Raw genomic sequence first — 25,105 nt, forward strand, 5'->3', positions numbered from 1 at the left:
CATACAGAATGCTACCCAGGCTCATGAGCTCTCTCGTATTTCCCATATCGATACTGTTCCTGTCACTCTTGAAAAACATCATTCCCTCAATTCTTGTAGTGGTACCGTCATTCTGCCCCATACCATAGTTCAACAAAATTTCCAGACATGTGGCACTGACATTCTTGAACAGCTGGAACTCCAAGATCTCCCAATCCTCAAGGTAGACACTTACGTTCTTCCTGCCCGCGGGCGGAAACGATACCCTAGCAATGTGGCTCGTTTAACTTTTGACAGCCGAGAACTCCCATCCTCAGTTCATATAGCAGGACATCGGTTACAAGTCCGAAAGGTGATCCCTACACCGCAACAGTGTAGAAATTGCTGGTGATTTGGCCATCCAGCAAAATATTGCAGATCTATCGCCGAATGCCCAGTCTGTGGTACCGATGACCATTCTAATACGTCTTGCAATCGATCTCCCTCTTGCCTTAACTGTCATGAGGCTCACCCTTCGTACTCTCGCCGTTGTCAGGTCTATTTAAACGAGCAGGAAATCCGTTACCTCAAAGAGACAGAAGGTCTCCCTTATGCCATGGCAGTTTCTCATCTCCGCCTCCAAGGGAGACTCCCACGTGTTTCTTATTCCCGTGTTTCAAAACGTCCCCCCACTTCTGGTATCCCATCTTCTACACCCACCTCTGTGGTTACCTCTCCCATAGTCACTCCTGTATCTAATCCTTTTGCTGTCCTCGGCTCAGACGTCCCTACTTCAACGCCTCAGTCTAATCTCGCTTCTTCGAGTTCTCTTTCACAAGCCTCAGTATCGACGAGACCTCGTACGACACCTCCTCCCAATCGTCCCTCTACTTCTCAAAAGTCAAAAAAAGGTCCGTTAACACCTCCTACCCATCTTCCACCTCCTCATTTTACCCTCCCTGTCTCTGTCCCTGGTTCTTTCCCTCTCACTGGCTCAGTTACAAGTGTAGAGGTTCACCCTCCTCCTCGTACTGTACCTTCCTCCCCTGTTCCCTCCCAAGCTTCTTCCTCTTCTGCCACCTCCCAGGTTCCTGCCTCTTCTGTCCCCTGCCACGCTTCTCCAGTTCCCTCCACCCTTTCGCCCCCCCCTACCTTGGTACAGTCCAATACAGTTCCAATCTTTACTCATCCTCCCCCTACCATTCCCAATATTGTCTCCCATACGACATCTCTGAATTCCGAAACACTTGAAGCAATCTCTGAATATATTGCAGAGACCAAACCATCAATGGACACTGATCCACCTTCCGCTCTTTCTCTCTCCTCTGCTCCATCTGCGCAACTCCTTTCTTCACAGCGCACCGTTCCTTCGCTGCTTGAACGTTTTCCACTGCCTCCGCATGTGGACTTTTCTAACCCTTCTAGTCCGTAGGAACCTTTACCTGCGGATTTCAAGTATCTTTATCATTGCCAATCATGGCCTATTTACAGTGGAATATACGCGGCCTCAGGGGTAATCGGGGTGAGCTTCAGATGTTACTCTCCCAGTTTGCCCCTGTTGGTGTTTGCTTACAGGAACCAAAATTACACTCTGCTGTTATTTCTCACATCTCAGGCTATAATTTATTGTATTCTTCAGATCCTTTTCCTGATGGGACCTTTAATGAAAGTGCCCTTCTTCTCCGCACTGATATTCCGTACCATCAGCTATTTGTTCATACTTCGCTGCATTACACAGCAGCCCGTATCCACTTACATAGGTGGTATACGCTCTGTTCTTTATATCTCTCTCCTTCTCGGGCATTATCTATTCCGGATTTTGCCTTCCTTGTTTCGTCATTACCGCCACCGATTCTGTTACTTGGTGATTTTAATGCCCACCATTTCCTCTGGGAGGGGTCTCACTGTGATTCCCGTGGAATTCAGTTAGAGGCTTTTCTTACCACCCACCCCCTCCATGTTTTAAATACAGGTACTCACACCCATTTTGATCCTCGGACTCATACTCACTCTTGCATCGATCTCTCAGTCTGCTCTTCCTCCGCCGCATTAGACTTCACTTGGTCTGTTCTCCCGGACTTACATGACAGTGATCATTTCCCAATCATTCTTACTTCCCCTTCATATTCGCCACCTCTTCGCACCCCACGCTGGCAATTTAATCGGGCAAATTGGAACCTTTACTCACACCTAACTGTTTTTAAAGAGGTTCCTTCTTCGTCCTCCATCGATGAGCTTTTACACCTCTTCTCGTCCTCCGTTTTCACCGCAGCTTCTCATTCTATACCCCAAACTTCGGGCAGGCATTCTCAGAAATGCGTGCCTTGGTGGTCTCCTGCCTGTGCTTGTGCAGTACGTTTGAAACGCGCTGCATGGGGCACGTACCGGTACAATAGAACCACAGAGCGACTCCTTGATTTTAAACAGAAGCGTGCGATCGCTCGCCGTGTCATCCGTGATGCTAAACGCACTTGCTGGCGAGATTATGTCTCCACCATCACCTCTGCTTCCTCTGAGTGCAGTCTGGAAAAAAGTACGAAAACTGAGTGGTAAATATTCTCCTGACCCGGCTCCTGTTCTGCGGGTTGCCGGTGTTGATATAGCAAACCCACTAGATGTTGCCAATGAAATTGGCAATCATCTGGTCCGTATTTCTCAGGGACTCCATCTATGCCCCTCATTTCTTTCCTCAAAGTCTGCCAGAGAGTTAGCACTCTTGGACTTTTCTTCTCTCAGAGAAGAACAGTATAATGTGCCTTTTACACTTCAAGAACTGGAGGCAACACTCTCAGCTTGTCGATCATCGGCAGCTGGGCCCGACGACATTCATATTCGTATGCTACAACATTTACATCAGTCAGCCCTTGCAGTCCTATTACGCCTTTACAATCTTATTTGGTCACAAGGAGTTCTTCCACAGCTGTGGAAATCCGCCATTGTTCTCCCTTTCCGCAAACCGGGCACTACGGGACATGAAACCTCCCACTATCGTCCCATTGCTCTTACCAGTGCAGTTTGCAAAGTAATGGAACGCCTAGTAAATAGACGTTTAGTGTGGTATTTAGAGACACACAACAGTCTCTCCACTCGTCAATATGGCTTTCGTAAGGGTCGTTCTACCATAGACCCCTTACTACGCTTGGATACGTATGTTCGTAATGCCTTTGCGAATAACCACTCAGTTATTGCCATATTTTTTGACCTTGAGAAGGCATATGATACAACTTGGAGGTATAATATTTTAGCCCAAGCCCACTCCTTAGGCCTTCGAGGCAATCTACCATCCTTCCTTAAGAACTTTTTAACTGACAGGCATTTCCGTGTTCGGGTTAATAATGTGCTCTCCCCGGACTTTATCCAAGCTGAAGGTGTCCCCCAGGGATGTGTTCTGAGCACAACACTTTTTCTCCTTGCTATTAATGATTTGGCCTCTAGTCTTCCATCAAATATTTGGTCATCACTCTATGTTGATGACTTCGCTATTGCCTGTGCAGGCGCTGACTGTCACCTCATTACAGTTTCTCTCCAACATGCAGTCGACCGTGTTTCCAATTGGGCCACCACACGTGGGTTTAAATTTTCCAGCACTAAAACCCACCAAATCACTTTCACTAGACGCTCTGTCATCTCCGATCATCCTTTGTACCTCTATGGCTCCCGTATCCCTGATCGTGATACAGTCAAGTTTCTGGGCCTCCTCTTTGATCGTAGGTTATCCTGGAAACCTCACATTACCTCTCTGAAGGCAACTTGTCACAGCCGGCTGAACCTTCTTAAAACCCTTGCTCATCTTTCATGGGGAGCTGATCGTCGAACCCTCCTTCGCCTACATTCCACCCTTATTTTATCGAAACTTGATTATGGTGACCAGATCTATTCAGCGGCATCTCCTGCTACTCTCTCTAGCCTTAACCCCATTCATCACCAAGGATTACGTTTATGCCTTGGTGCTTTTCGCTCTTCCCGTCGAGAGCCTCTATGCAGAAGCGAACGTTCCATCCTTATCCGATCGCCGTGATGCCCATTGCCTGCGCTACTATGTACGCTCTCATGATCTCCGCAATCCTTCCATTTATAGAATGGTCACTGATATTAGTAGACATTCTTTATTTGTTCACCGCCCCTGTTTACTCCGTCCCTTCTCTCTTCGCCTTCATTCACTCTTGTCTTCTCTTCAACTACCACCTTTCTATGTACATGTAGCATCTCACTTTTCCCTACCCCCCTGGGAAGTTCCAGCTGTTCGAGTCTGTTCTTTCTCCCTCCCTTGCTTGAAAGCCCAACTGTCTACGGTCGCTTCCCGCTCTCTTTTTCTTGACCACTTTCACTCTCATTCTCATGCCATTGCTGTGTACACAGATGGCTCTAAGTCTTCTGATGGCGTAGGATTCGCAGCAGTGTTTCCGGACAGCGTCGTACAAGGGCATTTACTATCTTCGGCTAGTATTTTTACTGCTGAATTATATGCCATCCTTACAGCACTTATCCATATTGCATCTATGCCTGTGTCATCATTTGTGGTTGTCTCAGACTCCCTTAGTGCTTTACAGGCTATACAAAAATTTGATACACCTCACCCCTTAGTCCTCCGTATCCAACTTTGGCTACGCCACATCTTTACCAAGCATAAAGATATTGTTTTTTGTTGGGTCCCTGGTCATGTTGACGTACAGGGCAATGAACAGGCAGACACTGCTCCGCGGTCAGCAGTACATGACCTACCAGTTTCTTATAGAGGTATTCCATTTACGGACTATTTTACTGCAATATCTTCCCACCTTCACACCCGTTGGCAACAACGTTGGTCTACTATGCTCGGCAACAAACTTAAATCTATTAAACCGAGTATAGGTTACTGGCCGTCTTCTTATCACCAGTGTCGAGGTTGGGAGACTACTCTCTCCCGTCTTCGCATTGGCCATACTCGTCTTACTCATGGATATCTCATGGAGAGGCGTCTTGCTCCTCTCTGTGACAATTGCCAAGCTCCATTATCAGTCAGCCACATTCTGTTGGACTGCCCACTTTATCAACGAGCACGCAGAATTTACCTCTGTCGTCGTCTTCGCTCCGCTGCTCTCTCTTTACCTTCCCTTCTCGCTGATGGACCCACCTTTCATCCGGACTCTCTCATTGACTTTTTGACAACAACTGACTTACTTCACAAATTCTGATACCTTCAGCCCTTTCTACTTCAATCTCTTGCTACCCTCTACCCCCGTACTATCCCCTGTCCCGCTGTTTTCTGTAACCTGCTGATCATCCCCCCTCCCTTCTGCCATCCAATTACCTTGCTTCCTTCCCTACCCTGCAGCGCTGTATAGCCCTTGTGGCTTAGCGCTTCTTTTTGATTATAATAATAATAATACCTCAGTCACAAATAAGGGGACTGTAGGGAAAGAAGGAGCAAAACTGCATGTAGAAGCTCTATCAGTGGAGACTAGTAAATGAAAGAGCTAAGCTATATGTTTAGGCCCTAACAGATGACAGCATAGCCCAGGGAAAGCCGAGAAGGGAAAATGACAGGCCACTGAGCCCAAGTACAGTAGCTAGTGAAACTGAAGAAAGGAAAGCTGCAATGGAGGAAATCAAATTGAATGAGGGGATACACAGGGATATGCAGTGGGAGAATGAAAGGGTGAGGTCAGTCTTTGTGTATGGGCTACAGGATGTTGAAGGGGAAACATATGAAGCAAGAAAACAAGGGGAAAAAAAAAGCAATTGAAAGCATCATGAAAGTAATAGGAGAAGACGACATGACCCAGCTGGAAAATTTTCGGAGAATGGGGTTTGTAAAAAAAAAAACCCGGCCAGTGAAAGTGACCTTCAAGGCAGAATCGACTCGGAACAGGATACTGCAGGAGAAAGCATGATTAAGGGACATGCCGGCATACAGGAAGGTGTATCTCGACCGAGACAGAACACAAGAAGAAAGGCAGCAACTGAGAAAGATGGTACAAAGGCGAAAGGAGGAAAGAGAGGGGATGGAGAAGACAGACAGGAGATCCCAGACAAAGGAAGAAGATCAAATACAACCTCCCTCACAGCTTCCTATAGAAGCCTCCCAACCAGGTCAACCCCTGCAGCCAAACACACTAAACCAAAACACCCATGCCACATCCAATGCCCCCACCCACTACATTACAAACTCCACCCCCACAGCACCCACCCATAGTTCCTTATCAGGTCTCCCACTTCCCCAACCCCAATACACCTCCCAGACCACAGTCTTAGAAAAGAAGTTGAAGGTGTGGTATACAAATGCAGATGGAATAACAAATAAGTATGAGGAGTGGCACGAAAGAATCAAGGAGACATCCCCAGACATAATAGCACTCACAGACACAAAACTCACCAGAATAATAACAGATTCAATCTTTCCACCCGGATATCAAATCCTCAGGAAAGACGGAGGAGAGGGGGAGGAGGAGTTGCACTGCTCATTAAAAACCAGTGGGGTTTTGAGAAAATGGAAGGAATGGATGGCACGGGTGAAAGGGACTACTTAGTAGGAACAATCCAGTCTGAGGGACATAAGGTGATAATTGCAGTAATGTACAACCCACCACAGAACTGCAGGAGACCAAGAGAAGAATACAATGAGAGCAACAGAGCCATGGTCGACACACTAGCCAAGGTGGCCAGGAGAGCACACATGGGGGGAGCAAAGTTACTAGTTATGGGTGATTTCAATCACAAGGAGATTGACTGGGAAAACCTGGAGCCCCATGGGGGTCCCGAAACATGGAGAGCCAAGATGATGGATGTAGTACTGGAAAACCTTATGCATCAACATGTTAGAGACACTACCAGAGAGAGAGGAGAAGATGAACCAGCAAGACTGGACCTTGTATTCACCTTGAGTAGTTCAGACATCGAGGATATCTTGTATGAAAGGCCCCTGGGAGCTAGTGATCATGTGGTTCTGTGCTTCTGTGGTTCAGCATAGTTGAGCTCCAAGTGGAGAGAGTAGCAGGAATAGGGTGGGAAAAACCAAACTACAAAAGGGGGAACTGCTCAGGCATGAGGAACTTCCTTCAAAACATTCAGTGGGAGAGGGAACTGACAGGAAAACCAGTACAAGAAATGATGGACTATGTGGCAACAAAATGCAAGGAGGCAGAGGAGAAGTTTGTTCCCAAGGGAAACAGAAATAATGGGAAGAACAGAACGAGTCCTTGGTTCACCCAAAGGTGTAGGGAGGCAAAAACTAGGTGTACTAGAGAATGGAAAAGGTACAGAAGACAGAGAACTCAGGAATATAAAGAGATTAGCCGAAGAGCCAGAAACGAATATGCACAGATAAGAAGGGAGGCTCAGCGACAATATGAAAATGACATAGCATCGAAAGTCAAGACTGACCCGAAGCTGTTGTACAGCCACATCAGGAGGAAAACAACAGTCAAGGACCAGGTAATCAGACTGAGGAAGGGTGATGGGGAATTCACAAGAAACGACCGAGAGGTATGTCAGGAGCTCAACACGAGATTTAAAGAAGTATTTACAGTGGAAACCAGTAGGACTCCAGGAAATCAGAACAGGGGGGTACACCAGCAAGTGCTGGATGAGGAACATATAACCATGGAGGAATTGAAGAAGCTGCTATGCGAACTTGACACCTCAAAGGCGGTGGGACCAGACAACATCTCTCCATGGGTCCTTAAAGAGGGAGCAGAGATATTGTGTGTGCCATTAACAAAGATCTTCAACACATCATTTGAAACTGGGCAACTCCCTGAGGTATGGAAGATGGCAAATGTAGTCCCAATTTTTAAAGAGAGAGACAGACATGAGGCACTAAACTACAGACCTGTATCACTAACGTGTATAGCATGCAAGGTCATGGAGAAGATCATCAGGAGGAGAGTGGTGGAGCACCTGGAAAGAAACAAGTGTATAATTGACAACCAGCACGGTTTCAGGGAAGGAAAATCCTGTGTCACAAACCTACTAGAGTTTTATGACAAGGTGACAGAGGGGTGGATCGACTGCATTTTTTTGGACTGCAAGAAGGCCTTCGACACAGTTCCTCACAAGAGGTTACTGCAAAAGCTAGAGGATCAGGCACACATAACAGGAAAGGCACTGCAATGGATCAGAGAATACCTGACAGGGAGGCAACAACGAGTCATGGTACATGACGAGGTGTCAGAGTGGGCGCTTGTGACAAGCGGGGTTCCACAGGGGTCAGTCCTAGGACCTGTGCTGTTCTTGGTTTATGTGAACGACATAACGGAAGGGATAGACTCAGAAGTGTCCTTGTTTGCAGATGATGTGAAGTTAATGAGAAGAATCAAATCGGATGAGGATCAGGCAGGACTACAAAGAGACCTGGACAGGCTACAAGCCTGGTCCAGCAACTGGCTCCTTGAGTTTAACACTGCCAAATGCAAAGTCATGAAGATTGGGGAAGGGCAAAGAAGACCGCAGACACAATATAGTTTAGATGGCCAAAGACTGCAAACCTCACTCAAGGAAACAGATCTGGGGGTGAGTATAACACTGAGCATATCTCCTGAGGCGCACATCAATCAGATAACTGCTGTAGCATACGGGCGCCTGGCAAACCTACGGATAGCGTTCCGATACCTCAATAAGGATTCATTCAAGACTCTGTATACCATTTACGTCAGGCCCATACTGGAGTATGCGGCACCAGTTTGGAATCCACACCTAGTCAAGCACGTCAAGAAATTAGAGAAAGTGCAAAGGTTTGCAACAAGGCTAGTCCCAGAGCTACGGGGATTGTCCTACGAAGAAAGGTTGAGGGAAATCGGCCTGACAACACTGGAGGACAGGAGGGTCAGGGGAGACATGATAACGACATATAAAATACTCCGTGGAATAGACGAGGTGGACAAAGACGGGATGTTCCAGAGAGGGGTCACAGACACAAGAGGTCACAATTGGAAGTTGAAGACTCAGATGAATCAAAGGGATGTTAGGAAGTATTTCTTCAATCATAGAGTAGTCAGACCGTGGAATAGCCTAGAAAGTGACGTAGTGGAGGTGGGAACCATACATAGTTTTAAGGCAAGGTATGATAAAGCTCATGGGGCAGGAAGAGAGAGGACCTAGTAGCAATCAGCGAAGAGGCGGGGCCAGGAGCTATGACTCGACCCCTGCAACCACAAATAGGTGAGTACAAATAGGTGAGTACACACACACACACACACACACACACACACACACACACACACACACACACACACACACACACACACACACACACACACACACACGCTCACACGCTCACACGCTCACACACTCGCTCGCTCACTCACTCACTCACTCACTCTAGACCGTCATTTAGCATGGTAGTTACATTCCTGAAAATGCCATGTTTGGTAAAATCATATTAGATGAACTGAAAAACTTATGGGAAAATAGTGTTACGTTCCTGGGAGCCCCCAAAAAGCCAAACAACTGTTCTTTTAGGCCTCCACATCATACAAAAATAAAAGTGAATATGTAGTTGTAGTTTCTCCATGGGGAAGTGGAACAGAATTCTTCCTCCGTAAGCCATGCATGTTGTAAGAGGCCACTAAAATAGCGGGAGCAAGGGGCTAGTAACCCCTTCTCCTGTATATATTACTAAATTTAAAAGGTGAAACTTTTGTTTTTCCTTTTGGGCCACCCCCACCTCAGTGGGATATGGCTGGTATGTTGAAAGTAGTAGTAGTTGTAGTTCATTGTTGTGATGTATTATATTGTTTTTACTGCTTAAGACTACAAATGTAACAGAAATAATAGTATTTCTTACCTTAAATTGTGGGTGCTGGTGTTATGGATGATTGTGAAGAGAGTGGAGAGTTATGCTGTGGCCCTACTTGGCTGAAGTGGATGGTAGAGGTTCTGGTACTGAAGTCGATGGTTGTACTGGAGTGTCTAACTTTAAGTCATTGAGTCAAGTCATTCAGTCAGTCAGTCAAGTCACTCAGTCATTCAGTCAGTCACACAAACTCGTGTTTACCTCTTTTTCTGTGTACAAAGTAACACTTCATTACGGCTACAGGTTATCTCTTGTCTAATATCTTTGTTTCTTTTTTAATTCTAAGACTGAAGTACAGTGGACCCTCAACCAGCGATATTAATCCGTTCCTGAGAGCTCATCGTTAATCAAAATAATCGTTAGTCAAGTTAATTTTCCCCATAAGAAATAATGGAAATCAAATTAATTCGTGCAAGACACCCCAAAGTATTGAAAAAAAAAAAATTTTACCACATAAAATATTAATTTTAATACACACAAACTGAAGAAGACATGCACAGTTACATGACACTTACCTTTATTGAAGATCTGGTGATGATTGATGGGATGGGAGGAGGGGAGACCATTGATCTTGTTAGTGTTTAGAAGGGGAATCCCCTTCCATTAGCACTTGAGGCAGCAAGTCTTTTTCTGGGGTTACTTACCTTGTTCTTTTAATGCCACTAGGACCAGCTTCAGAGTCACTGGACTTCTGTCACACAACATATCTGTCCATAGAGGCCTGTACCTCTCGTTCCTTTATCCTAAAGTGTTTCACAACATTGCCAGTGTAATAGTCACCAGCATGGCTTGCAATAGCTGTGTGAGGGTGATTTTCATCAAAAATGGTTTGCACTTTAAGCCACATTGCACACATTTCCTTAATCTTTGAAGTAGGCAACTTCTTCAATTTCTCTCTCCCCTCCTCCGAAGCAGTTTCCTCAGGTGTGGCCTCTTACTGTTGAAGATGATCTAGCAGCTCATCAGTGGTTAGTTCTTCATTGTCCTCCTCCAACTCTTCCACATCCTCCCCACTAACCTCACCAATATGAGCACTAGTTCCAGGCATTTTTTCCTGTTCACCTGGGTGTTAGTCAACTGTTGTGGGTCGCATCCTGGGGGACAAGATTAAGGACCCCCAATGGAAATAAGTTAGACAGTCCTCGATGATGCACTGACTTTCTTGGGTTATCCTGGGTGGCTAACCCTCCGGGGTTAATCGTTTCTCGGTAATTGTTTCACGTTAAGCCACACCAACAACACACTCTCCACATCTTCGAGTAATGCAGCTGATTGTGGTGCAGCAACAACAACAGCTGACTGTGGTGCAGCAGCAGCTGCACCTTTGGCAAGAACAGCTTCCTTGATTGCCGTTTTCTTACCCACAATAGTAGCGATGGTTGATTGGGGTTTATTATACAACCTGACCAGCTCAGAGACACGCACTCCACTTTCATACTTAGCAATGATCTCTTTCTTCATCTCCATAGTAATTCTCACCCTTTTTGCTGTAGGGTTGGCACTAGAAGCTTTCTTGGGGCCCATGGTGACTTATTTTGCAGGTGCAATCACTACAAAGGCTGTGATAATATGAAATGTTCCAGTTGTTGTGTGTTTGGAAGCGACTGCGGTGGCTGGCTGGCTTGTAAACACTGACACCCAAGGGACAAGTGAGGCGCGCTCAGGCCAAAGTGGATGCGTATGGTACAGAACGAATAGCGCTGGTCGGGTTTTTAAGCGCTAGTTGAGGCAAAAATTTTGCGTTTAAATGTATCGCTAGTCAGATTTATCGTTAATCGATGCCATCGCTGGTTAAGGGTCCACTGTACTTATACTTCTTTGTACCACTTTCAGCAGCACTGGTATGGCTACTGGGTGTCATGATTGCTAAGCAGATACAAGATATAGTAATTAACCCTTAAACGGTCCAAACAAATCGACGTTCAAATTCGTAGTGCTACAAAAGTAAATCTACTTTTTTTTTTACATATTTTCAAATATAACAAAAAAAAATTGTAGATAAAAGTTTTTTACACGTTTTCACATGTAAAACAAAAAAAAAATTCTACATTTTTTTTACATACTTTCAGATGTTGAAAAAACGTATATATACGTTTGGACCATTTAAGGGTTAAAATATCATAACACAATTCACAAACACAGCTGCTTTGTAGCAGAGAAAGACTGGACACGTATGAATTACGAACGCTGGGATGGTGGGGTGGTGTCGGGGAGTGGCAGGGGATGGCAGGAGGGCTCCCCAGCTGCTCCACAACAAGGCGGCCGCTTGAGCAAAAGAGAATTTTTTTTTTTCCTTCCCACAAACTGAACCATGTTAAATTAATTATACGATGTGTTACATAAAATTGTGCTGCAATTCTTCAATTGTGCAATACCCAAATTGTGCCAAATAAGCTCGTGCTAAATGATGGTCTACTGTATACTTGGTGGAAGTACAATGCCTGCACTTTAACCCTTAAATGGTCCAAACGTATATATACGTTCACGTGCGTAGCGCCCCAAACGTATATATACGTTTTCTTTGTCATTCATTCAACATTGCCACAATAAGCCTGAGTCACCTAGACATGAGAGAATGGGTGTGCGCACTCACTGTGTGCCATATTAAAATAATTGGGGATGCCTGGGTACCATATGCTCTTTTTTCCTTTTAAAAGAAAAGATTTTTTTTTTTTCCTCAAAAAATTTGGGGCGCTACGCGAGTGAACGTATATATATGTTTGGACCGTTTAAGGGTTAAAGGAGGGGTTTGGGGTATTGGCTGTTTGGAGTGACATCTAAACTATCATATCTGGGTGGCTCTACAAAGACAGTGATAATGAGTGAATGATGGCAAAAGTGTTGAATGATGGTGAAAGTGTTTTTCTTTTTTTGGGTCACCCTGCCTCAGTGGGAGACAGCCAATATGTTAAAAAAAAAAAATCTAATGCAGTAGGGCCCTGCTTTACAGTGTTTTGCCTAATGACGTTCCGCGTATACGGACATTTCAAATTACGTATGACCAAAACTCACTACAGTGGACCCCCGGTTAACGATATTTTTTCACTCCAGAAGTATGTTCAGGTGCCAGTACTGACCGAATTTGTTCCCATAAGGAATATTGTGAAGTAGATTAGTCCATTTCAGACCCCCAAACATACACGTACAAACGCACTTACATAAATACACTTACATAATTGGTCGCATTCGGAGGTAATCGTTATGCGGGGGTCCACTGTATATGGCTCCTTCCACCTGACTTTCTAATACAGTCACCATGCCCCACCTGGTTTGTTTACATTCTCCGTGAGCTCTGTGAGCACCGAGTCTCTCCATTATGTCTGGAAACTTTGAAAAATTTCAAGTGTTTTAAAGTTATTTCATGTTTTGTATATACTCTGATAATTATACTTATGTGTACCTGTACCTAAATAAACTTACACACTGTGCTGACATGCAGATACACACTAAAATCACTAAGAGTGTCTTATTAGTCTTGAGGATGCCATATTAATAATAATAATAATAATAATAATATGCAATAATAATCACTCTGAGGCACATTAAATGTCATATATTATGTTAATATAAACATTTTCATTAATCCATCTGATATTCTTTTTCAAAATTATATGATATACACGCTACGTAACATATAAACATGATAAATACATCCCACAGTAGAATAAACTAACATTAATATGAGATGTTAGGTGTATGAACCAGAAGCGTTTGACTGCATGTTTACATAACTGCATCTCTCTCCTCTTATTTACTCGTTATCTCTCTCTCTCACTTGTTCATTTTACATTGTTTACTCACCTCCCAGTCTATATTAAGACTACAAATATTTTAAGGTATGTTATGAATGTACTGTATATGAATTTTATTGCTCTAGGGCGCTTTATATGTCGTAGTATATTACATGTGGGTGGGGTGACCTGGCCGGGCTGGCTACCATACCTCCTACACCTGACTTCCTACAAATAAATACTACTCACCTCTCATCCCACATTAAGACTACAAATATTTTAAGGTAAGTAATAAATGTACTGTATGTGCATTTTATCACTCTGGGGCACTTTAAATGTAGTATATTATGTGTGGGTTGGGTGGCCTCGCTGGCTACCGTACCTCCTACACCTGACTTCCTACAAATACTACTCACCTCTTACCCTACACTAAGACTACAGATATTTTAAGGTAAATAATGAGTGTACTGTATGTGTAATTGTTTTTAATGCCTAGTTCTATTGCTAACTTAATATATGTTAGTGTAAACTTGTTACCTGGCATTTATATGCATTTATAAGTGGAAAAAATGGAATTCTGTTTTCCGGCAATATCCGCTTTCTGGCGGTAGCCTGGAACCTAACCTGCCATATAAGAAGTACAGTTGAACAGACATCCCCTTTTATTAATCCCAGAGTGAAATAAACACTTATTTTTATTTATCCCAGAGTGATAGAAGCATCAAGCACTTTTTTTTACCCCATATTGAAATAAACATGCCTTTTTATCTTAGTGAAATAAAAAAAAAGTCTATTCACTATAGTCATGGAATCACGCACTTTTGTTCATCTCAGAATAAACCTGGAGAAACTTACCAGACAGCATGGAAGGGATGGGGGGGGGAGGGCAAAACTAACCAGACAGTATACAAAGGATGGAGGGAGGGGTAAAACTTACCAGACAGTATGGGATGGATGAGGGGGGGATCCAAAACTTACCAGACAGTATGGAAGGGACAGGGGGCAAAACTTTCACAGATCACATTTTTTTCAGTTCTGAAGAGATAACTAGAATCAGTACATACTTGGTAAATACTCTACAGGAAAATATTAAATTAAGTCTGCCCATAATGCCTAGGCATGATAGTGGCTCTCTCTCCACTGCAACTCATTATTGTAATTTCATGATCTCAGTGTAATCTTGCAAAGAAATAAAATTTGTTTGTGTTTAGAATGTCAATGGAACTTGTAAAAATGAAAGAATTAAGTGGAAAAGGTATTCATTTTCTTACACAATTACTTGAAAGAAGCTACGGTTTATTTTTTTATGAAAAACTACGCATTGCACAGCTCAAGTCAACACGACTTTATAGGAAGAAGGTTCTGTTTCTCATACTCAGGATACATTGGAAGATAAATTAAATGCAGAGCTTCCTTATAAAGATTTTGCAAAGCATTTTGTGATATAGCAAATGAGTGTCACGTTGCCCATGACCATTAGGGGTAAAAGAAGGATGAAGTGGAGAGGAAGAATGCAGTTTGAGTTAGTGTGAATATATATCATTATAAGCCACCAGTTTGATGAAAGGTAAAGAAACAATAGAGTGGATAGGCTAATGGCTCCGAAATACAGTGTGAGGGTACATTTGAATAAATAGCTTTCTCATTTGTCCTAATGTAATACATTTTGTTCACAGGAAGATGATAAATCAGTTAAGAAGCATAAGAAGAAAGGCAAGGATAAAGATAAGGAGAAAGAAAGGGATAAAGGAGGTGACAAGAAGAAAAAGAAGAAGAAGAAAGATAAAGATAAGGATGGTTCAGAAGAATTCTTTGGTGGGTCACCTGAAAAGGAATTTGATGAGGCATATGAAGCTATTTAATCCAGCCATTTTTCTTACATATATATGAGAGAGTGTACTTAAGAAACTCTTCCATGCATTTATTTAATGCCATAGTAAACACTGCTGTAGAAGGGGATTCAAATATTTAATGACATTTTGTAATTTTAATATAAACAGGATCTTTAAATACTCTTGATATTTTGTAATATAAAATATAGAGTACCTGCTCATAATTTTCATTACTGTTATTTTCAGAGTTAACATACTCTACTTGTTAAATGCAGTAGTTAATAAGTTGGTTAATCTGTACCCGAAGAAAATATTTAAAATGGTCTAATTTTTATTAGGAGTCAGATTTCCTATTAACTTTATTATTGTTGATACGATACTGCATATTTGAAAGTTAATTCAAATACTGTTTATAGAATGCTTATAAAATATTGTTTAAGTTCCTGAGGTTACACTGTGTAGAATTACAATATCATGCAATGTAGTACAGTGGAACCCTGAGTTCCAGCCATAATTTGTTCCAGAAGGCTGTTCGAGTGCCGTTACCGAATGAATTTGTTCCTATAAGGAATAATGTGAATTAGATTAGTCCATTTCAGACCCCCAAAAATACACTTACAAAAGCACTTACAATAATACACTTGCATAATTGTTCGAGTTGGGAGGCGGCCAAAACTCTGGGTACCACTGTATTTTGGTTAACTTTTTTAATCCGGTCTTAATTTATTAGAGATGCATCTTGATTTTCATCATGGTTTAGTGTAATTTTGATTGAGGTGTAGTTTGATATCAGTTAGTGTTGTAGCTAGTTAAGTGCATTATCCTCAGGGACGCTTCAGTTGCCACTTCTCACAAAATGTGCAAAGGATATCCTTTACAGACTTTAAAAAAAAAAAAAGTGGGATTTTGTTACTAAGAAAGATACTAGACTCTCAGAATATTTGATAATTGTATCTATCCAAAAGAATTTATAATGATAAAATATTAACATCAGTCATTGCTTGGCCATCCAGGAAAAACAATAATCATGCGGTACAATATTTGAGAAAATTACCATATACAGTATACTAAAGCATAGGTTGATCTCGCGTATAAGTCAACTCATGACCTTTCTGCCAAAAACTTAATTTTCATGTATCTCATGTATGAGTTAACTTTAGTTTTAAGAGGACAGTAAAATATTTGATAATTAAAGTACTGTACTGGATATTGTCCTCAAATACCATACATTAAGACGTTCAAAATGCACATGGTATGAATATGAGTTGCATGTAGATATACATGCAACTCATAGCTGTACATAATCCTTTCGTTGGGGTACCTTAATGCTGGTGAAGAGTTCTATCCAAAGAATTTAAATTACCTTTCCTTTTTTATGCTGTGCTGCATAACCCTTGTAGGTTTAGCACTTTTTTTTATTGTTATTTTTTATCATTGTTCTTTTTTTATATCAAACCTGCTTGCATTCCAGTTCCCAAGTGCTTTTTGACCTTCAGGGGTATAGTTCTTCCTTATGAATATAATAATAATCTGTATAAATATTGTACTTATTAAAAAAAGGAAAGTATTTCAGTCCGATATTGTCTCCTGTCATATTTTAACCTAACTCGCATGTATGAAAATTATGAAATTAAATGGAAACCAACTTCTAGATAGTGTAGGTAAACTTTGTTATAATGAGGTATATACATGTGGATTTTGACCATTTAATTACAGTGCCTATAAATAAGTTATCTCCTTAGTTTTTACCAAAAACTTGGTCTTAAAGCTTCACCTATATTCAGATTTTTTAACATCTCCAGATATATACACTAAAGTGTTTTACTTATCACCTGAACTGAACAATTCAATTTATTCAGTTATTATTATTGATGGTAACAGCTGAATCTATAAGGGTCATACAATGCCTAGGAATGGGAGGCTTGATTGGAGGAAGGAGAGAGTAATTTCTATTCCCCTCCCTTGCCAGCCAGCATCAGGGTACCTCCTATTAAAGGATTTGTGACATTAACTGTAAATATATAAACATCTTTATACTGCAACTAAATACAGTAATGGATTTTCTTCCCTAACTTTAAGCCTGTAATTAGGCCTAGTTTACAAAGTACACACTGCCAATACTGATTTTGACTTTAAACCCATAGTTCTCCAAATACAAAAGTGAAGCAATTGAAATTAATCCTCCTTTTGCTAACAAGGCTTGTTGCTTTAAAAGTTTGTCTTCCCATGAAAGGTAGATGGATTTGATATAGAGCAGAATTCTCAACATCCACAAACAAGTTTCTGCTTCTTTCATATTCCACTTTGGCTAACATAAGTGGTTATTTGCATTGTTGTAATTAGAAAAATTAACTTTAGTAGTTCCAAAAGTGGCTCATTATTGGAAATTAATTTTCCAACTTTGTTTATTAAGTCAGCATTGAAAGTTTAAAAATTTTACCTGTACAGTTACTTGTGAGGTACTTGGTGTGTTTTTCCTCATTCATTATGCCTAGCTTCATGCTTTACAGAAAAAGTTAAAGGTTGCATTTCTTCTTCTTTCAACAAACCGGTCGTATCCCACCTAAGCAGGTAGCCCCAAAAGAAAAACAAAAGTTTCTCTTTTTAACTTTAGTAATGTATACATGGTAAGGGGTTAATAGCCCCATACTCCTGGCATGTTAGTTGCCTCTTATACCCTCCACCTGGAGGGCCCAAGAAAGAAGACAGAAGAAAGAAGAAGATGAACGACACCCCCAACCGGTGGCCACAGCCGGGTCACCATATGGAGAAGACCCGGGCCGGAAGTACCAGCGAACCTCTAATGAATGAATGAATGTTGCCTCTTATGATATGCATGGCTTACGGAGGAAGAATTCTCTTCCACTTCCCCATGGAAATAAGAGGAAATAAACAAGAACTAGTGAAAATAGACATACCTGAAATCTTGCGTGTTTCTTCTTCTTTCAACATACCAGCCGTATCTCACTGAGGTGGGGTGGCCCAAAAGGAAAAACGAAAGTTTCTCCCTTTAAATTTAGTAATATATACAGGAGAAGGGGCTACTAGCCCCTTGCTCCCGGCATTTTAGTTGCCTCTTACAACACGCATGGCTTACAGAGGAAGAATTCTGTTCCACTTCCCCATGGAAATAAGAGGAAATAAACAAGAACAAGAACTAGAAAGAAAATAGAAGAAAACCCAGAGGGATGTGTATATATATATATATAATATATATATATATTATATATATATATATATATATATATATATATATATATATATATATATATGCTTGTACTTGTATGTGTAGTGTGACCTAAGTGTAAGTAGAAGCAAGACGTACCTGAAATCTTGCATGTTTATGAGACAGAAAAAAAAGACCAGCAATCCTGCCATCATGTAAAACGATTACAGGCTTCCATTTTACACTCGCTTGGCTGGACAGTAGTACCTCCCTGGGCGGTTGCTGTCTACCAACCTACTGCCTATAAGAAGCTGCATCTCTTCTTTCTTCTTTCAACACACTACCCGTATCCCACCAAGGCAGGGTGGCCCAAAAAGAAAAATGAAAGTTTCTCTTTTAAATTTAGTAATTTATGCGGGAGAAGGGGTTACTAGCCCCTTGCTCCCGGCATTTTAGTCGCCTCTTACAACACGCATGGCTTACGGAGGAAGAATTCTGTTCCGCTTCCCCATGGAGATAAGAGGAAATAAACAAGAACAAGAACTAGAAAGAAAATAGAAGAATACCCAGAGGGGTGTGTATATATATGCTTGTACATGTATGTGTAGTGTGACCTAAGTGCAAGTAGAAGTAGAAGACATACCTGTAATCCTGCATATTTATGAGACAGACAAAAGACACCAGCAATCCTACCATCATGTAAAACAATTACAGGCTTTCGTTTTACACTCACTTGGCAGGACGGTAGTACCTCCCTGGGTGGTTGCTGTCTACCAACCTACTGCCTATAAGAGGCTGCATTTATCTGTGTAATTATTTCAACTTTGGGGAGGGGAGGGTGAACTCTCATGCTTGAGCCTGCCTCACAACTTGTTTTTTTATTAAGTGACATATCTTTCTTCTTTCAACAAATATATATTAACATATGCTGTATAGTCCTTGTGGCTTAGCGCTTCTTTTTGATTATAACAATAACAATATTAACATAAATTAGATCTATCATAGTTTTATTTGAACCATTATATTGAGTTTGTTTCTGCTGTGTCATTATCTATTTCATTCTGTTTTTTAAGTGAAATTTTCTGTTATGTAGAAGAGGTACTTCCAAGTATCCTTGTGAGTCTTTGTGTGTGGTATAGTATTTCTAACCATACACTTGTTTTTGTTTCATCCCTGGTAAAGGCCATATCCTTCTCTATCCTGACTATGCACAGTCACACCTAAAAATTTGTGGGCTTCCTTATTCATGGGTTTTGATTATCCAATATTTTTTACTGATGGGTAACCAGCAAATAGATTGTTTTTCTGGATCATTGACTTTACCATCCTCAAATCACTCTATTCTGGCCATTTATTTTTTTATAAATATTAATATTAACCAGATTAGAATGAAGCATTACAGAAATATGGTCTTTGGAACACAGAATGGAGCTAAATCTGAAACAATTTCTTTGCATAATTAATGTTGTATTCTTCACTTTTTAGTTGTGCAAGACCTCTAAGACCATAACCTTATGAATTTATAGGCATTACTGTACTGTATCTTGTCCAGTATGTCATGATCACATACCTGTATGCTTTTGTTCATCCAGAGACTGAAGGCCCAGGTCTCATTTTTTTTTTCATAGCTTATTCTCTTAAACACCAGTTGGGATACATTAGAGATTTGCATTGGTTTACTAAATGAGGGCTTTGTGCAGGTGCCCTACACTCAGGAATGGGTCTTGTAAGGCAAAGTGTTTTGAATATGCCTTTATCTGTGTTTCTAAATTTCACTTATGTTTGCAAGCTTACCCTGTGCTGCTGCTGATTTTGAGCATGTGCACATGAGTGTGTGTGTATATACACTATTCAAGAAACAGGTTTGTTAGTGAATATTCCTATTTTTTTCACTGCCTGTTTCCATGAGCTTTCTTCCCTTCCATGAGCTTTCTTTCCAAGATGATATTGGCTTTTGTCTTTTTGTAACTTCAATAACTACTTTTGTTGAATTTAAACAGTAATCCTTCATTTAGCTATTCCTGAATTATATTTAGCCTTTTGCAGCCTTTTTCTATCCCCCTCCTTTTGTATTCTTGTAATTTGGACATCATCCACACTCGAGGACATCAAGAAGTTTATTTCCTTCATAGAGTTTTTCATGTACACTAAAAATAAAATGGGACTGAGCACACAATCTTTGTGTGATTTACTAGTTACTTCCATCCTCATTATATTCATGGGGGCATTATTATTATAATCAAAGAAAGCTCTAAACCGACAAGGGTCATACAGTGCTGCAGGGCAGAAAATAATGCTGAAGCTATAAACAGCTAGGTGGAGAGGGGATCAGAGGTGAAGGGAGAAAAGGGCTGGAAGGGACACCAAGGGCTATGTGTCAAAGTTTGTACAGTAAAGCAGTTGACAAAAAGTCAAAAAGTGATTGTAGGTCAAAGGCTGGGCCGTCTGCAAGAAGGGAAGATAAAGTAAAAGTGGCAGGCCGGCGGCGTCATTGGAAGTAAATCCTGCAAGCTCACTGGTAAATCGGGCAATTAACAAGAAAATGAAGAACCGAAATAGGGACCCGACAGACCTCACAGAGAGGAATAGGGCGTCTTTCCATGAGATACCCATGGGTAAGGCATGTATGGCCAATGCGGAGCCAGGAGATCGCAGTCTCCCGTATTCATGGAGAAGTGATTAATCTGTAAGGAATGGGAAGTAATAAAGTTTGGTCCAAGAAAGGTACGGATAGCTGGTTCCTAGATCAGGACCCTTCACCAACATCAAGGCACCCCTTACCCTTTTGAAGGGCTCCCATCCTAATACATCATTTATTATAGTAATTATTTTTTATTGTTAAATTTGACACTTTATCCATGATTTCCTGTTATCTCAGTTTGCCTCTCATGTTTACTAACTAACTTTCTCTGGAGCTATGTATCAAAAGCTCTCTTATTCTAGGAATATGTAGTCCACCTGGCCTTCTCTTTTGTGCCTTGACTCTTGTTACTATCATGTCTCCATAAAGTTTTGTCAAGTGTGACTTGCCATTTTTTAATTCATTTTGTTGTTCTGTAAGGAATTTAGTGCTTTCTAGATATTCAACAAGTGTTTTCCTATAAACATCCTTAGTTAAATGTATTTTAAACTCATTGAAGACACTTAGTGTGTAGTTCAGGGCTTCCTGCCTACTTATATTTATTGGTACATAATGCATATTGACAAGGGAATGTATGAAAGTATAGTGGTATCAACACTTATATGGGTGTGAAGCTTGGGTTGTAAATGCTGCAGCGAGGAGGCAGTTGGAGGCAGTGGAGATGTCCTGTCTAAGGGAAATGTGTGGTGTAAATATTATGCAGAAAATTCAGTGTGTGGAAATTAGGAGGTGTGGAGTTAATAAAAGTATTAGTCAGAGGGCTGAAGAGGGGTTGTTAAGGTGATTTGGTCATTTAGAGAGAATGGATCAAAGTAGAATGACATGGAGAGCGTATAAATCTGTAGGGGAAGGAAGGTGGGGTAGAGGTCGTCCTCGAAAGGGTTGGAGGGAGGGGGTAAAGGAGGTTTTGTGGGCGAGGGGCTTGGACTTCCAGCAAGCATGCATGAGCATGTTAGATAGGAGTGAATGGAGACGAATGGTATTTGGGACCTGACAAGCTGTTGGAGTGTGAGCAGGGTAATATTTAGTGAAGGGATTCAGGGAAACCGGTTATTTTATATAGCCAGACTTGAGTCCTGGAAATGGGAAGTACAATGCCTGCACTTTAAAGGAGGGGTTTGGGATATTGGCAGTTTGGAGGTGTATGTTGTGTATCTTTATATGTATATACTTCTAAACTGTTGTATTCTGGGCACCTCTGCAAAAACAGTGATTATGTGTGAGTGGGGTGAAAGTGTTGAATGATGATGAAAGTATTTTCTTTTTGGGGATTTTCTTTCTTTTTGGGTCACCCTGCCTCGGTGGGAGATGGCTGACTTGTTAAAAAAAAAAAAATAATACATATATCACTTATAACTTCACCCTCATTAATAATGTCTTTAAAATCCTTGTGCAGTTTCTATTTGTGTCCTGTTCTGAATCCTTTTTTTTTTTTTTCAATGCCCTGAAATAATTGGTAAAGTTCCAAGATGTGACGGTTATGTAGGCTTGCAGGCTGCTATCACAATGAAGCCAGGCTTCAAGAGTAGAATAACTCAAAACCAGTTACAGGTGATAATGCCCTTTCTTTATTTTTCTAATTCATGGATTCTTCTCTTGTAGTTCAGTCTGTCAGATTAAGTACTGGTTTGATGCTTTCTTTTGAACTTTCTTGTATTCATTTTGCCTTGTGCTTGTCAGAGTTAGAGCTTTGCACTGGTACTCCATACTTAAGGATTAATTGCACATACATATAGTGAATAATTTTGGAGTGATTTCCAGAGTTCACATTCTGGCCACAGGGAACTATTCAGTCCATAAAAAGTCCCAGAAATTAAAGAGTCAAGAAGAGGATACCTTGTCTGCTTATTTCCTTACATGCTAGTTTTTTCTGTACAATATTGTATAGTAGAGAGGAAGGTCTGCCACTGAACACTAACACAGATGTATTTTGGGATATTGTTCTGTCATGGAGACAATTGTAGTCATTTTGTAGTATTGTGCCTTGGCAAGAAGAGTGCATAGTGCATGCCAAAAAAAAAAAATCTTAGTCTGTGTCACACCTAATACACATCCTGAGTCAGCAGTGTGTCATGGTACTTAGCTAGGCTCTACATATCCTAGCTAAGTACTATAAGTAAAACAAGTGTGCTTTGGACATATACCCAATACCTGTAGTTTGTCAGCAGCCATACTGAAGACATGGGGATGCAAAGTTGCAGCTTCAACATATGAATTGTTGAAGATAATGTATCAGAAAATGTTTTCCCCTTACAGGATTGTATTGATGATTGATTAGACAATTGCATGTGGGCTGAGATACTTCTCAGTAATAATGGCCTTTAATTGTTTGTAAGCAAGACCTACATGTGTATGGTAATTCACAGGTCAACTCCAAAAGGGGTTTGTTAGTTTTAATGAGGGAACTGTCCAGAACAGATATAGAATCCTTATTTCAAAGCATGCTATCATTGGGAGATGCAGTAAATCCATCGACACATTTTTTAACTATGGTACCACAAAAAACGTTAAATTTTGATATTGTTTCTTCTTGGATTAAGATAGTATTTACTTAAAAATATACTTGCATTTTTTATACCTATTTGTTAATAATATAGAGCATGCTTAGACCTAAATATTTTGTATTCTTGGTAGCATTATTAGTAAATAGCCATAAATCACAACTTAATATTAGGCAGCCATTGCCATATATATCTGGTACTCTCTAAACCTGCTATCGTAATTCTGAAAATTTAATGTATTTCATGAATTTGTGAGGACCTTTTGTAGTCCAGAGGTGATACACTTTTGTACATTATAACATTCTCTTCCTCATTTTCCTTTTCCCCTCCAAGTGATTTTGTCTCACTTCTTTTTCTAGCTTCCAGACTTATTACTTTACCTTTAGTGGGGTTGAAATCTAGTAACTTGTTCAACCATTGCTGTAGTCTGTCCAGTTCTTACTGTCTGCTTCTATTTTTACCCTTATAATTTGGTATCATTTGTGAACCTGGATATGTTGGCATCTACACTCATCAGTGGTGTATTGAAATGTACATTGGGGCCCCAACTTACAACACAGTGTTTCTGGAAATGGATTGTAAGTCAAGTGTTCAGTATTCAAAACTTATTTTTCCTTAGAAACCCATGTTATAATTGGAGATGCTCTCTCAAACCATAATACTTCATATATAATTTCAGTTATTTTATTCACTAAGAATATTTACCCATCATTTTAACTTGGATAGGTTTTTTCAGTTTAAAATAATGCAATTTTTTAGGATATGTACATATTAATTGAACAATATAATAAATACAAGAAATTACATTTTCTTGTCTACAGTATCTACCTTGAATTTTGATCCTGTCATATTGGAATGGATTATTATTGCTTATTTTAGACTGAATTAGCTGAAGGAATTGACTGAGGAGATTCTGGGCATTTTTGGGGGTTAAATAAGCTTTGTATGTTCATGTTGCTGGGGATTTTTGTGGAGTTGTAGCACCTTTGAAGTTTAATGGGGATTTCTTCAGATACACAGCTGGCATTTAATATTCGTACTTTAAGTTATCAAAGAAGCTCAAAACTTTTTTTTTTTTTTTTTTTTTTTTTTTTTTTAATTTATCTACCCAAATCATCATCCAATGATTTCCCATTTCACTTTTGAAGCTAGTGAGTTTATTGGATAATACAGTTGAGTGAATCGATGCAGGACCTTGAATATGTTTCAAGATGGTTGACCTGTTTATGTCATATACAGACAGTGTCGGTCACCATCTCATTTTTTTCAGAACCCTTTATAATGTCCAGATTCACTGCGAAAACAATAGATTTTCTTTACCTCAACACTTGGTTATAGAAGCCATTGAATTTTCCAGTCATGATGCCTGGCAGTTTTCAAAGGTAAAACTGAAAAAAAAAAGTGAACACAAGAAGTTGAAAGCAAATACAGTGGAATCTCAGCTTATGAGTGCCCCACCATATGAGTTTTTCAGTCGCTTGGACAATTTTTTGTTTCTGGATAC

The 25,105-nt window shown here is 40.7% G+C and overlaps 1 protein-coding gene across 5 annotated transcripts in view; it reads left to right on the plus strand.

Annotated features, from left to right (window-relative positions):
• The window catches only part of LOC128686821 (rab-like protein 6), a 117,281-nt gene extending 92,573 nt beyond the window's left edge, over window positions 1–24,708 (plus strand). For all 5 annotated transcript variants that reach the window (XM_070082332.1, XM_070082337.1, XM_070082336.1 and 2 more), the window contains one exon: window positions 15,138–24,708. In XM_070082332.1, coding sequence (XP_069938433.1) covers window positions 15,138–15,323 — 186 coding nt within the window. In that variant the 3' untranslated portion in view covers window positions 15,324–24,708. The remainder of the gene's footprint in view (window positions 1–15,137) is intronic.
• Window positions 24,709–25,105: the final 397 nt, after the last annotated feature.

The sequence above is a fragment of the Cherax quadricarinatus genome, chromosome 7, assembly GCF_038502225.1.
Source record: "Cherax quadricarinatus isolate ZL_2023a chromosome 7, ASM3850222v1, whole genome shotgun sequence".
NCBI lineage: Eukaryota > Metazoa > Arthropoda > Malacostraca > Decapoda > Parastacidae > Cherax > Cherax quadricarinatus.